Consider the following 15375-nt stretch of genomic DNA (forward strand, 5'->3'; position numbering starts at 1 on the left):
GTCTAGTTGTACTCACATCTGCTGTAATGAAATAATTTGAGGTTGGTCATGGCCAGAATCATTTCCTGTGCAGCAAGGACCTAGACCCACTGTAATTTGCTTATCACCACAATAGGTCTATAGTGGATGCAACCTTAATGAATCTCCACTTGGCTTTGATCACCTGGACAATAGCATTATCTGCGGCAGGCTGCTGATTGATTACAGCTCAGCGTTCAATGCAATCAAACCCTCAATTCTAATCAACAAGCTCCAAAACCTGGACTTCTGTACTTCCCTCTGCTACTGGATCCTTGACTTCCTCACCAGGATACCAGCCAGTGTGAATCAGAAATCACATTTCCTCCTCATTATCAACACTAGTGTACCTCAAAGATGTAGGCTTAAGCCACTGCTCTATTCTCTCTGAATCCACAACTGCGTGGCTAGGCACAGCTCATATGCCACGTATAAATTATCCAATTGTAACAGTCACCATCATTGTCGATTTTTTCAAATTGTTCACAGTTCTTAACTTGCTGAGATAGTGAAATGGTTTCATTTTTGTTCCCGGTCGTTTCTGGCATTTCCAAGGCTGACTGTTTGAAAATGCAGTGAGCAAAACAGTTCTGTCCTGTCTTACTGCTTATTTCTCGCCAATTATCAGAGACAAATTCACTGTTTCTTTAAACACAAACACACCTGATGCTATTTACAAGCTGTTCGCTCTAAGCACGGTGTAGTTAGTGTCTAATGGCCACACATATGACAGTTGCTAGTTGGAACCTGTTCTGCAAGTCTTTTGCCCCAATTAAGCGTCACAGTGTTCCAAATAAATGAAGTAGATCTCAGCAATTTTCTTGATTAGCTTTCATTCGTTAAGAGTTGTGCCAATTAAACAGCTGCCTGATTAACCCATGGTCCAATTACCCAGAACCCAATGTATATTTCTCATTGTAATTTATAGGCTTTTAAACGTGTATTGTAATGTACTGCTGCTGCAAAACAACAAATTTTCATGACTTATACCAGTGAATTTACACCTGATTCTGATTTTCATTTTCATAAATCAAAAGGTTGGGCAAAATACATTTTGGTGAAGTGTCTTATGAATAGTGTAATTTGTTAATAAAGTTCCATGAATTGAAGATATGTATTACAAACAGTAAATGTCATAATAGCAAAAATTCAAATTACTGTACTAAAAACCAAAATGGCCCAGCTACAAACTAATTTTCAGTATCTTTTCAACATATAAATTCATTATGGAATAAATTAGCAAAAATTGCAAAGCTGTTTCTCAATGGCTTTCTTCATATTTCACACAATACTGTGTAAACTACAATAGGCATTTTTATGATTAAGTATTAAATTTTGAACTGCATATTAAATTTAATTTTCATAATTCTTTACGTGAAGGGATCTGAAAAGAGAAAAATCAGATTTATTGTTTGGCCCTTAAGACAATGAAATGATTATAAATGCTCTGAAAAATATAATGAAAGTCGTCCTCTATTTTTTTTTGGAAATTCTAATGGTTTAACAAATGACTCATCTAATATCCACATTCCCCTTAACACAGCAGTGCTTTGTTCCCACACTCCCAAAAGGGGCCTGATCGCGAAGCTCTTTAAACTCACTGGGGCCAGCTTCTTGTTCTCCCTGTAAACACACTTGAACATTTATTACTGTACTCCCTTGAAACTCATCGGGACCTCTTTTTGTTTGCACTTCCACTAAATTTACTGGAACATTGTTCTCTGCACTCCCTTTAATAAGGCAGTCTAATATCACCAAAGACCCAAGTGCATCAGATTAATGGAATTTTAAAGTTCATAAACCTCACAATACTATGGTTATGCTGATAATCATGCCTTACCTGGTCAAATACCTGCCCAGATGTCTCTTATTACAGTTCCTCCACATATAGGTTACTATGATCACCCTTAAGGAGACCTGCAATCTCCCTATGGTTTTTACTAATAGAATCTTCCAAATTTCTCCTTTATTTTACATGACATTGATATCTCATTGCCCCTTTTTGCTCTCCCCATTACTTTTCAATGCATGATCAAATCCTTCACAGTTTGAGAATTTAAATAAAAGTCTAGAAAAATTTCCAAGTAACCGATTTGGATTTGCAAGCAACTTTGAAGTTGTTGGACAGCTGTAAGATTCAAATGGTTCACAATCTTCTCTTGGGGAAGGAAAGCTGTTCTTACCTGATTCAGAATTCATGGAGCCAAAGCTACATAAAGATGATATGACTCTCAACTGTTTTCCTCAGAGTTTAATGTGAGGCAAGTCAGAAATAGTGTTCTTCCTAACAATACCCCCCTCATCCCAAGAATACACAACAACAAAAAATGAAAGCTGTATCCCATGAATTGAAAACTGAGGGTTTCAAAGGTACTGTTATTTTAATATAAAGCAATTTCATTGGACGTTCACCCTTCTGACATAAAAGTGAGACATTCTGACCAAAATGTGTACTCGACATTTTCTACTATTATACAAGACCACCTGACAATTCTCACTGCTTGTATTATGGATAAATACAGTAATAGATTCATTTTAAGAATTCACACTGTCTTGCTTGAAAAATATGGAAGGGATTCTCTATGTAAAAATCTATCAAAATTTCAATGTTGCTAGCTGCTAACTATAAAACTTTGTTACATGTGCTTTAATTTTAAATGTTGAAATAAATTATTTCCAGAATTTTGATTCATGATAACATTCCATTTAGAGAGTATGGCAGTGGTTACAGTTTTAATGATGCACTTTATTGGAGGTGAAACAATACTCAATGCTGTTGTGATTTCAGATGTTGTCTTCATTTATGGGTCATTATGCTGGTCACATTGTAAGAAACTAAACAATGTTATCCAATGGAACTAAGACAACTTCCTCGCGCTCCATCACCCAGTGTAAAGTAAGTGTGTTACTGCGTTAAACAAAAAAAAACTTAGAATTAAATTTCAAAATAAACCTCACAGTACATTTGTGCCCCAAAGCTCTTTGCAAATACAATTATCAGCATCAAAATACATGATTATTTAAAAATAAAACACTTAATCAGAACTACACTTAAACAGAGAAACAAGTACATCATAAATCTAACCCCACAAAAATATTTACAAGATCTATTTTTCTGTCACAAAAGAACAACCATTAATTGAAGATATTTTACATAAAATAATAATGCAGAATTAAACTCCTCAATAGTAGTAAGACAGTTTTGTCAGCCTTTAAACAAAATAAGCCTACAGCAAAAATCACAAATATATGATTCATACTTTTTGATCCTATTTAAACAGTGCAGGTTCCTTTGACATTCACTGGGTAAAATCAGACTTTATCGTATTGTCGGACCATCACGCGTAGGCGGAGGGGTCGCTGGTTCGGGCAAAAACGTAGCAGCTGCAGCAGCTTCTGGAAGTGTCGATGTGAGAATGTGACGACAAACAGGGCATGTGCCAGACTGAGAGAAAAAGCAATAACAATAAAGTCAATGTAATTCCAACAATTCCATTCCTCCTTCTACTCCATTCTAGTCAAAATTTATTAAGGAATGATTAAGTACTGAAAAATGGCAAGACTACAGAAATTTAAAATTCTGCCATAACAGCCATGGTGCAATGATGAATCTAGAAATTCTTGCAGCAGCTGTTAATATGCATACTTTATCATTCTGACAAAGTCAATGGATCACAACACATTTCCATTTACAATACATTTACTGGCCTTTTACCTAAAGTAGTCGAAAAGTCAAGATCATCATATGCACAAGCAACGCGTATGCACAGGCTAATGAAAACCTTATTTACAACATCAACTAGATTTTCCTTTCAACATTCGTACACATAACACAAATTTTAAAAAGTGACCTGCTTTATTTCAGCATGATTATTTAAAATTTCAGTGAGTTTTTCCAAGAGTGCTGGCCTATACATGATTATGGGGATGTGCAGGCCAATGGACCAAGAGCTATCCTGAAAAATAATTCAAAATTGGGAATAGACGTTCTCAGGGAAATGTACGGCAGAAATGTGGCAAATGTTCAGGGGATATTTGCGTGGTTTTCTGCATAGGTATGCTCCTATGAGACAGGGAAATGATGGAAGGGTACAGGAACCGTGGTTTAGAAAGGCTGTTGGAAATCTAGTCAAGAAGAAGAGCTTACAAAAGGTTGAAAAAACTAGGTAATGATAGAGATCTAGAAAATTATAAGGCTAGCAGGAAGGAACTTAGGAATGAAATTATGAGAGCCAGAAGGGGCCATAAGAAGGCCTTGGCGAACAGGATTAAGGAAAACCCCAAGGCATTCTACAAGTATGTAAAGAGCAAGAGGATAAGATGTGAGAGAATAGGGGGACCAATCAAGTGTGACAGTGGAAAAGTGTGTATGGAACTGGAGGAGATAGCAGAGGTACTTTATGAGTACTTTGCTTCAGTATTCACTACGGAACAGGATCTTGGCGATTGTAGGGAGTACTTACAGTGGACTAAAAAGCTTGAGCATATAGACATTAAGAAAGAGGATATGCTGGAGCTTTTGGAAAGCATCAAGTTGGATAAGTCACAGGGACCAGACAAGATGTACTCCAGGCTACTGTGGGAGGTGAGGGAGGAGATTGCTGAGTCTCTGTCAATGATCTTTGCATCATCAATGGGGGTGGGAGAGGTTCTGAAGGATTGGAGGGTTGCAGATGTTGTTTCCTTATTCAAGAAAGGGAGTAGAGATAGCCCAAGAAATTATAGACCAGTGAGTCTTACTTCAGTGGTTGGTAAGTTGATGAAGAAGATCCTGCGAGGCAGGATTTATGAACATTTGGACAGGCATAATATGATAAGGAATAGTCAGCATGACTTTGTCAAAGGCCGGTCATGCCTTATGAGCCTAATTGAATTTTTTGAGGATGTGACTAAACACATTGATGAAGGTAGAGCAGTAGATGTAGTGTATATGGATTTCAGCAAGGCATTTGATAAGCTACCCCATGCAAGGCTTATTGAGAAAGTAAGGAGGCATGGGATCCAAGGGGACCTTGCTTTGAGGATCCAGAACTGGCTTGCCCACAGAACATAAAGAGTGGTTGTAGACAGGTCATATTCTGCATGGAGGTCAGTGACCAGTGATGTGCCTCAGGGATCTGTTCTGGGACCCCTTCTCTTCGTGATTTTTATAAATGACCTAGATGAGGAAGTGGAGGGATGAGTTAGTAAATTTGCTGATGACACAAAGGTTGGGGGTGTTGTGGATAGTGAGGAGGACTGTCAGAGGTTACAGCAGGACATCAATAGGATGCAAAACTGGGCTGAGAAGTGGCAGATGGAGTTCAACCCAGATAAGTATGAGGTGGCTCATTTAGGTAGGTCAAATATGATGGCAGAATATACTATTAATGGTAAGACTCTTGGCAGTGTGGAGGGTCAGAGGGATCTTGGGATCCATGTCCACAGGACACTCAAAGCTGCTGTGCAGGTTGACTCTCTGGTTAAGAAGGCATACAGTGTATTTGGTCTTCATCAACCATAGGATTGAGTTCAAGGGCCGAAAGGTAATGTTACTGCTGTATAGGACCCCACTTAGAGTACTATGCTTAGACCCCACTTGGAGTATTGTGCTCAGTTCTGATCACCTCACTACAGGAAGGATGTAGAAACTATAGAAAGGGTGCAGGGGAGATTTACAAGGATGTTGCCTGGATTGGGGAGCTTGCCTTATGAGAGTAGGTTGAGTGAACTTGGCCTTTTCTCCTTGGAGCAACGGAGGATGAGAGGTCACCTGATAGAGGTGTATGAGATTCTGGGGGGGGGGGGGGTATTGATCGTGTGGATAGTCAAAGGCTTTTTCCCGGGGCTGAAATGGTTAACACGAGAGGGTACAGTTTTAAGACGTTTGGAAGTAGGTACAGAGGAGATGTCAAGGGTAGGTTTTTTTTTTAAAATGCAGAGAGTGGTGAGTGTGTGGAATGGGCTGCCAGTGACAGTGGTGGAGGCAGATACAATAGAGTCTTTTAAGAGGCTTCTAGACAGGTACATGGAGCTCAGAAAAATAGAGGGCTATGGGTAACCCTAGGTAATTTCTAAGGTAAGGACCTGTTCGCCACAGCTTTGTGGGCCAAAGGGCCTGTATTGTGCTGAAGGCTTTATGTTTCTATGTTTGTAAAAGCAGCAATTCCAGGCATTGCATTGACTATAAACAAGTGTAGACAGGAGTACATTTCACACACAAATTGATGTTTTTGAAAAAGCATAACTAGAAGGTTCCCATTTTCTCAAAGAAATTTTCAGTCAATTCTCCCTTGTTATGATTATGCACCCCTTCTTCCAAGCATGTTTGAACCTTGGTGTCAATTTAATTACATCACCAATGACGCTATTTTCTTGCAAAGAAGTCACAATTATTTTGTTAAGCAACACACATCAAAGTTGCTGGTGAACGCAGCAGGCCAGGCAGCATCTCCAGGAAGAGGTACAGTCGACGTTTCAGGCTGAGACCCTTCATCAGGTCTCGAAGGGTCTTGGCCTGAAACGTCGACTATACCTCTTCCTAGAGATGCTGCCTGGCCTGCTGCGTTCACCAGCAACTTTGATGTGTGTTGCTTGAATTTCCAGCATCTGCAGAATTCCTGTTGTTTGTAATTATTTTGTTACCTCTTTGGAGCATTCAAGCCCCAAGTGCAACAGACACTGCTGCAGCAACAGGTTAGATGGCATTGATTTCAGCTTGTTAGTATCCTTAACATGTTCATAGCCCTCCTTAGATGCTATTTGACATGCTCAGGCATAAACATGAAGAATAAAAGTTTAATTGTATAAATAAAATTGTATCAGTCAAAGTTTAGAAATATATTAAATTTAAATAACACTAATTTCTGAATGAATATTAATCAGACTTCAGAAATACATTTCATCACCAGCACTACCCTACCTGCCATCAAGGACATACATACAGAAAAGTGCCAGAGAAAGGTCAGCAATATCTTGAAGGATCCCACTCAACCTGCTTCTGTTCTGTCTGTCTCACTCCCAGCAGGGAAGTGATTACGTAGCATACAACCGAAGACCACTAGGTTCAAAACCAGTTACTTTCCCCAAGCCGTCAGGCTGATCATCAACCCCACCCATTAACCCACCCTACCACGTTTTTTTGAACAAAATATTCTTTATTCACAATGAAATTATTTACAATAAACCATTCAATAACCCTGAATGCTTTACAGACATTACCATTACATTCTATGCAGTTTACCAATTTCAGCCACTCACATGGTACTCTGCTGGTTCATACTGTACAACCATTGTTGAGGGGTATACACCCCGCCACCCAACCCCTCCCACTCCCACAGGAGAAGAATCCTATACCGTAGTCCTTCTCCACCGGGCCCTTGGGGTGGCTGCACCAAGTTTCAGCGCGTCCCTCAGCACGTACTCCTGCAGCCCAGAATACGCCAGTCAGCAGCATTCTGGCACGGCCATCTCAATGTGCTGGTAAGACCATCAAGTTTCGGGCCACCCAAAGAGCGTCTTTCACTGAGTTGATGATCTGCCAGCAGCCCTGGATGTTTGTCTCTGTGTGCATCCCTGGGAACAGCCCATAGATCAGAGAGTCCTCTATTACACAGCTGCTGGGGATGAAGCATGACACTAGCCCATCCATCCTCCTTCACACCTTCTCCACGAACTCACAGTGTGCAAAGAGGTGGGTCACTGCCTTCACCTCACTGCAGTCCTCCCATGGGCGGCAGGGTGTGGAGACGACGTTCTGGGCGTACAGGAGGGCTCTGACTGGGAGGGCCCCTCTCACCGTCAGCCAGGCTACATCTTGGTGCCTGTTGGTGAGATCTGGCGATGAGGTATTTTGCCAGATGAACTGGATGGTCTGCTCAGGGAACCACCCCACTGTGTCCATCACGTCCTTCTCCTGCAGTGCCTGCAGGACATTCCGTGTTGACCACTGCCTGATGGCCCTGTGGTCAAAGGCGTTGTTCTGGAAGAACTTCTCCACTAAGGACAGGCAGTGCAGCAATGTCCAGCTGACTGGGGCATTGCGCGGGAGTGAGGCCAGACCCATCCTTCTTAACCAGGGTGACAGGCAGAACCTGGGCATGTTGTGGTTCTTGGTGCCCACATATCTGGATTCCACACACAACCTGAAGCAGCCACACACGAAGCTGGCCATCAGGATGAGGGCAACATTGGGGACGTTCTTGCCCCCATTGTCCAGTGACCTGTGCATGGCAGCCCCTCTGACCCACTCCATCTTTGACCCCCAGATGAACCTGAAGATGGCTCGGGTGATTTCCGAGCTGCAGGTGCGGAGGATGGGCCACACTTGCGCCAAGGGCAACAGCACTGAGAGCACCTCACACCCGACGACCAGCTCCTTCCCTGTTATCGATAGGGAGCACCCTCCCCACAGTTCCATTTTCTGCTTTACCTTGGCAGTCCACTCCAGCCAGTTCTCATTACTCACCTCCGCCCCCCTCCCCGAGCCAGATCCCCAACACCTTCACATAATCAGACCAGTTGCCGAAGAGCATGGCTTCACTCTTCACATGGTTGACCCAGGCTCCTGACACCAGTTCAAACTGGTCACAGATGCTAATCAGCCTGTGAACTGATCAGCCACTCCTATCCACAGCTCCTCAGCACACTTCATCCCTGTGATCCACTGCCACTTTACCCTTATACTTTACACCTCATACCTACTCAGACACAGTCACTGTCCCAGTGTGCTTTCATATGTCCTGCTGCTACCTAGAAGAATTACTATCACCTCAGCATTTCTTTAGTATTATCAGTCACCTCATGTACAGAAACTCCTGCACCCTGTACAACCTTATACATATACAAACAGTCCACGTATGAAAGCTCGGCAGCATCTACGGAAAAGAGTACAGTTGACATTTCGGGCTGAGACCCTTCATCAGGACTGGAGAGAAAAAGATGAGGAGTCAGAGTTAGAAGGTGGGGGAGGGGAGGAAGAAACACAAGGTGAAAGGTGAAACTGAGTACCGGGTGGGGGCACAGACGAGATGAGTTGGGAAGTTCATTGGTGAAAGACATACAAGACTGGAAGGGGAACCTCACAGGAGAGGACAGAAGGCGACGGAAGAAAGAAAAGGGAGAGGAACACCAGAGGAAAGTGATAGGTAGGTAAGGAGATAAGGTGAGAGGGGGAAATGGGAAGGGGAATGAACGGGGGGGGGGGGGAGATTACCAGAAGTTTGTGAAATTGATGCTCACACCATCAGCTTGGCGGCTACCCAGATGGAATACAAGGCATTGCTCCTCCAACCTGAGTGTGACCTCATCGCAACAGTGCAGGAGGCCATGGGCTGACATGTCGGGAAGTGGAATTAAAATGGGTGGCCACTGGGAAATCCCACTTTTTCTGGTAGAGCGTAGGTGCTCAGTGCAGTAGTCTCCCAATCTATGTCGGGTCTCATCGATATACAGGAGGCCACACTGGGAGCACCGGATACAGAAGATGACCCCAACAGATTCACAGGTGAAATGTCGCCTCACCTGGAAGGACTGTTTGTGGCCCTGAATGGTAGTGAGGGTGGAGGTGTAGGGGTGGGTGTAGCACTTGTTCTGCTTGCCAGGAGGGAGATCAGTGGGGATGGACGAAATGACAAGGGAGTGATCCCTGGGAAATCAGAGGACGGAAAGATGTGCTTGGTGGTGGGATCTGTTGGAGAAAGCAGAAGTTACGGAATCTTATGTGCTGGACCCAGAGACTGGAGGGGTTGTAGGTGAGGACAAAAGGAATACTATCCCTGGTGGGGTGGCAGAAGGATTGGGTGAGGACAGAGATGCACAAAATGGAAGAGATGTGGTTGAGGGCAGCGCTGATGGTGAAAAAGGAGATTTCCTTCATTCAGGAATGAAAAGCCTCATCCTGAGAGCAGATGCAGTGGAGATGAAGGAATTGAGAGAAGGGGATGGCATTTTTACAAGTAACAGGGTGGGAAGGGATATAGTCCAGGTAGCTGTGAGAATCAGTAAGTTTATAGTAGACATCAGTAGATGAGCTGTCTCCAGAGATAGAGAGAGATTGAGGAAGGGGAGGGAGGTGTTGGAAATGGACCAGGTAAATTTGAGGGCAGGGTGAAAGTTGGAGGCAAGGCTAATGAAGTCAGAGAGCTCTGCATTGTGTAGGAAGCAACACCAAAGCAGTTGTCGATGTAGAGTAAGCCTTGGAACATAGAATGTTCCACTTAGCCGCCAAAAAAGCAGGCATAGCTAGGACCCATGCAAGTGTCCATGGCTACATCTCCACACCCCTCCCCTCCCAGTTTCACCTATCACCTTGTGTTTCTTCCTCCCCTCCCCCCACATTCCAACTCTGACTCCTCATGTCTTTTTCTCCAGTCCTGATGAAAGGTCTCAGCCCAAAACATCGACTGCTTACTCTTTTCAATAGATGCTGCCTGGCCTGCAGAGTTCCACCAGCATTGTGTGTGTGTGTTGCTTTGGATTTCCAGTATCTGCAGATTTCCTCACGTAAGCAAGCTAATCTGTGTATATACAGTCACACTCCGTTACTTGTAGTGTTTTAAAGGATTGCTTTTATATTTATTGTAGGGCTTTTTTGTTTCTTTTGTGTTCTTTGTTGAGAAATTTTTATGCTGCATCTGATCTGGAGTAACAATCATTTTGTTCTCCTTTACACTCTTCTACTGAAGAATGACAACAAACAATTTTGAATTCATGGGATAGTCGCTGCCCGCATCTAACTGACAAAGAGCAGCTGCTGATGACCCATTTGCTATTTCTGAACTACCTTTTGGTGAAGTTTCTCCCACAATGCTTCTAGATGTGAAGTTCCAGTATTTTGACACAGTGACAACGCACGAGTATTCTGATTCAGAATGGTAAATACCTTTGGGGAGGGAGCCTGTAACGTGTGGTGCTCTGCTCCAGTCAAAGTCACTGTTCTTAGGAAGAAGTCAAAGGTCTGGAAGGTATTATCACTGCAATCCCAACAAGAGTGCATTTGCTTATGGTATCCAAGGCAACTACAGTGCTCAATGGTGAGGGCTGATGCGTTATCATAGACAGTGAAAATATTCTGGGATGAGAGTTGGTGAGTTACTGACCGGAGGGTACACAGCCCCAGGTTCACTCCTGTTATGTATTAATATGGTTGGTCCAGTTCAGTTTCTTGTCAATGGGCATCTTATGATATTACCACAGAGCCATAGAACACTACAGCACAGAAACAGGCCCATTGAATCATCTAATCCATGCTGATCTATTATTCTGCCTAGACCCCTTGACCTGCATCTGGACCATAGCCCTCCAACCCCTTCCCTCTATGTACCTGTCCAAATTTCTCTTAAGTGTTGAAATTGAACCCCCATTCACCACTTCCTTTGGCAATTCATCCATACTCTCACCAGACCCTGAGTAAAATCGCTCCCCCTAAACATGAGAAATAGGAGCAGGAGTCGGCTATCTGGCCTGTCGATCCTGCTCCGCCATTCAATAAGATCGTGGCTGACCTGGCCATGGATTTATCCCTACCTACCTGTCTTTTCCCCATAGCCCTTAATTCCCCTACTACACAAAAATCTATTCAAGCTTGTCTTAAATATATTTACAGAGGTAGCCTCCATTGCTTTCACCCTTAACCCATGACCTCAACTTTTTGTTTCACCCTACCTCAGTGGAAAAAGCCTGCTTGCATTTACCCTGCTATATCCCTTAAAATTTTGTATACCTCTATCAAATCTCTCCTCAATCTTGTACGTTCTAGGTAATAAATTCCTAGCCTATTCAGCCTTTCCCTGTAACTCAGGTTCTTAAGTCTTGGCAACAGCCTTATAAATTTTCTCTGCACTCTTTCGATCTTATTGACATCTTTCATGTAGGTAGGTGCCCAAAACTGCAAACAGCACTCCAAGTTGGTCCTTTCCAATGTCTTATACAACTTCAACATAACATCCCAACTCCTGTAGTCAATATGAAGGCCAATGTAGCGAAAGCTTTCTTTACGACTCTATCTACCTGTGATGCCACTTCCAAGGAATTATGTATCAGTTTTCCCAGATCCATTTGTTCTACTGCACTCCTCGGTGCCCTACCAGCAACAGCCTAAGTCCTACCCTCCATCTGCCATTTTGCAGTCTATTTTAAGGTTAATTCAGATCCTGCTGCAAGCTTCATCACTGTCCACTGCACCTTCAATCTTAGTGTTATCTGCAAATTTGCTGATCCAGTTTACATCATCATTCAGATTGTTGATAATAGATGACAAACACTAATGGACTCAGCACCGATCCCTGCACCACACCACTAGTCACAGGCCTTCAGTCAGAGAGGTGAACATCTGCTACTGTGAAGCTAATGTCTAATCCAATTTACGACCTCATCTTGAATGCCAAGCGACTGAATCTTATTGTCCAACCTCCCATGCGGGACCTTGTCAAAGGCCTTGTTAAAGTCTATGTAGACTACATCCACTGCCTTGCCTTCATCAACTTTCCCCGTAACTTCCCTGAAAATCTTGGTTAGACATGAGCTCCATGCACAAAGCCATGTTGACTGTCCCTATTCAGTCTCTGTCTGTCCAAATACTTATATACCTTGTCGCTTAGAATACTTTCCAATAACTTATCCACTACTGATGTCAGGCTCACCAGCCTATAATTTCCTGTTTTATCTTTAGAGCTTTTCTTAAACAACAGAAAAAACATTAGCTATCCTCCAATCCTCCTGCACCTCACACATGGCTAAGGATGTTTTAAATATTTTTGTTAAGGCCCTGCAATTTCTGCACTAGCCTTCCACAAGGGAATAGCTCTACAGGCCCTGGGGATTTATCCACCCAAATTTGCCTCAAGACAGCAAACATCTCCTCCTCTGAAATCTGTTTACCGTCCATGACCTCACTGCTGCTTTGTCTCACTTCTATAGACTCTGTGCCTATCACCTGAGTAAATGCAGGTGCAAAAATATCCATTTAAGACCTCACCCATCTCTTCTGGCTCCATGCATGGATGACCACTCTGATCTTCCAGAGGGCCAGTTTTGTCCCTTGCAATCCTTTTGCTCCTTTGCTCTACCAGTGGTGGATTTCACAATGGTAATGTCAGTGAACAATGGGCATGAGGTACAACTACCCAGTTCCTGGAAATTGGCAACACAAGTTCAGTGCTGAAGATGACTTGTCGAAAGCATTCAAGTGTTGAAGGTGGGATGTCATTTGTTCAGCTTTACTTGGAGTAACGTGTGCAAGTTTGAATGCAGAAAAATTCACAGAAATGTTGCTTGGTCTGGAGGGCTTAACAGACTGGTTAGGCTCAGTCTGCTTTCCGTGGATTCAAAGAGTGTGAAAGGTGAACTTAACAGTTTTATAAAATTACCAGGTTTGCAGACATTATTTCCCTGGGTAGGGCATAGGTTTAAGGCTGGAGGGTAAGGGTTTACAAGGGATCTGAAAAAGTTTTGTATATAAAGTGTGATGGGTATATAGAATGAGCTGCCAGGAGACTGTTCAGACAGGTACAATATTTACAAAAAGACTTTTGAATAGATATATGGATTGGAAGAGTGTACAGCAATATGCGCCAAATGTAGGCAAATGGTATTAGCATAGATGAGCATCCTGATTGGCATAGATGAATGGAGCTAGAGGACATGCTTCGAAGTTGTTCAACTCGATGAATCTATAGATATCACCCAGGTGCTAAATTAATAGTGGACATCAAACACTTCTGATCATATGATGGAAGGAAAATCATGTTGAGGCACACTTGCAGTAATGTCCTGGAACTGGGATGATTGTCCTCCAATAATGACAACCAGCTGCCTATCTCTTCCATTTAGTGGAGTATGTTCCTCTGAAAAGCCACTGACTGTAATTTTAAACAAGATTTTTGATGCCATATTCTTATGAATATTGGGAGAAGTCTTTTCCACCTCACTGGAATTCAGCCTGTTGGCTCATATTTGGCTTGCCAACCCCTGACAGCACCTTGAAGGAGGATGGTGGCAGCTGTACTGTTGATGTATGTTAACGGACCAACCTCACAAACTTCTCCATATGCCATGCTATCGACTGGGAATTATATTGTCATTCCTTCACCATCATGAAATTCTGGAATTCCTCCCACCTCCTGCCCAAAGCACAAGATCTTCAACAGTTCAATCACCAGCTTGAAGGCAAACAAAGACAGGCATTAACTGCTACCCTTACCAGTGAAGGGCAGGATTGACAAATAAAGCCTTCAGATCCAAAAAATGGTGGTTTGTGCAAATTAGGTTGTCCCAACTATCCTGAACAATGGCAAGAAAGATCTCTAAAAAAATTTTGGAGAAACATACCTTCTGCAACCAGAGGGTCACACATGGTCTATGAAATATATGATGACAGGGCAATTCTGTAACCAAATCTTCTTTCACGTATTCACTGCAACAGATAGCACAGGATTGTTCCAGGCCTGGAGGATCAAAAGAAAACCACTCATTCATTACAGCACAGATCCAAGACAGCACAACTGAAAAAAAAAAAGGTTCTATATTAAAAGCTCTCCATAGAGCCTTGACTAGCAGTCAACCTGCGTTTGGGATTGATTAGTTAAGAGCAAATTAAAGGAAGGCAGGGGCAAGTGCAGCAGCTGGAATGGACGTAGAGTGGTGATCTTACGGCTTTAGCTCTGAGGTTTCAGCAAAGAAAGGCTTCACTCAGAGAAAGCAGAGGAAAGAAAAGCTCAAGTTTTTTTTCCTTTTCTTTATATCTGCTCAGCTAGGACAACAGAGAGGTCAGGGCAAAATAGCACAATTCTCCTCTTACGGGATGTGGGAAGGCAGGGAGACCTCCAGTATTCCTGACCACTACAACTGCGAGAAGTGCATCCAGCACCTTCTTAAAATAAAACGTTAAGGAGCTGGAGCTGGAACTGGAGGAACTCCAGATCACTTGGGAGGCTGAGGGGGTAATAGATAGGACACAAAGACAGGTAGTTACACCGAAGTTGCAGGACACAAGAAACTGGGTGACAGTCAGGAAGGGGAAAGGAGTTAAGGAGCCAGTGCCCTGTGACCGCCCCCCTCAACAACAGGTATATCACTTTGGATACTGTCGGGGGGCGGTGCGGGATGACCCAACAGAAGAAAGTCACAGTGGGACGGATCTCTGGCACTGAGTCTTCCTCTGTGACTCAGAAGGGAAGGGGAAAGAGGCAGCAAGCTGCAGTGCTAGGGGATTCATTAGTTAGAGGAACAGACAGGAGGTTCTGCGGTATGTTGCCTCCCGGGTGCCAGGGTCCGGGATATCTTGGACTGAGTCCTCAGCATTCTTAAGTGGGAGGGTGAACAACCAGAAGTCGTAGTCCACGTAGGCACCAATGACACGGGTAGGATGAGTGGCAAGGT

At 43.2% G+C, this 15375-nt stretch overlaps 1 protein-coding gene across 12 annotated transcripts in view; it reads right to left on the minus strand.

Annotated features, from left to right (window-relative positions):
- Positions 1-2380: 2380 nt before the first annotated feature.
- Positions 2381-15375, minus strand: part of pja2 (praja ring finger ubiquitin ligase 2) — a 57603-nt gene continuing 44608 nt past the window's right edge. For 11 of the 12 annotated variants that reach the window (XM_072281373.1, XM_072281370.1, XM_072281366.1 and 8 more), the window contains 2 exons: positions 14326-14441; positions 2381-3463 (listed from right to left, as the gene is read on the minus strand). In XM_072281373.1, coding sequence (XP_072137474.1) covers positions 3338-3463; positions 14326-14441 — 242 coding nt within the window. In that variant the 3' untranslated portion in view covers positions 2381-3337. The remainder of the gene's footprint in view (positions 3464-14325; positions 14442-15375) is intronic. The other variant, XR_011889508.1, reaches the window with a different exon arrangement.

This window comes from Mobula birostris, chromosome 17 (assembly GCF_030028105.1).
Source record: "Mobula birostris isolate sMobBir1 chromosome 17, sMobBir1.hap1, whole genome shotgun sequence".
Lineage (NCBI taxonomy): Eukaryota > Metazoa > Chordata > Chondrichthyes > Myliobatiformes > Myliobatidae > Mobula > Mobula birostris.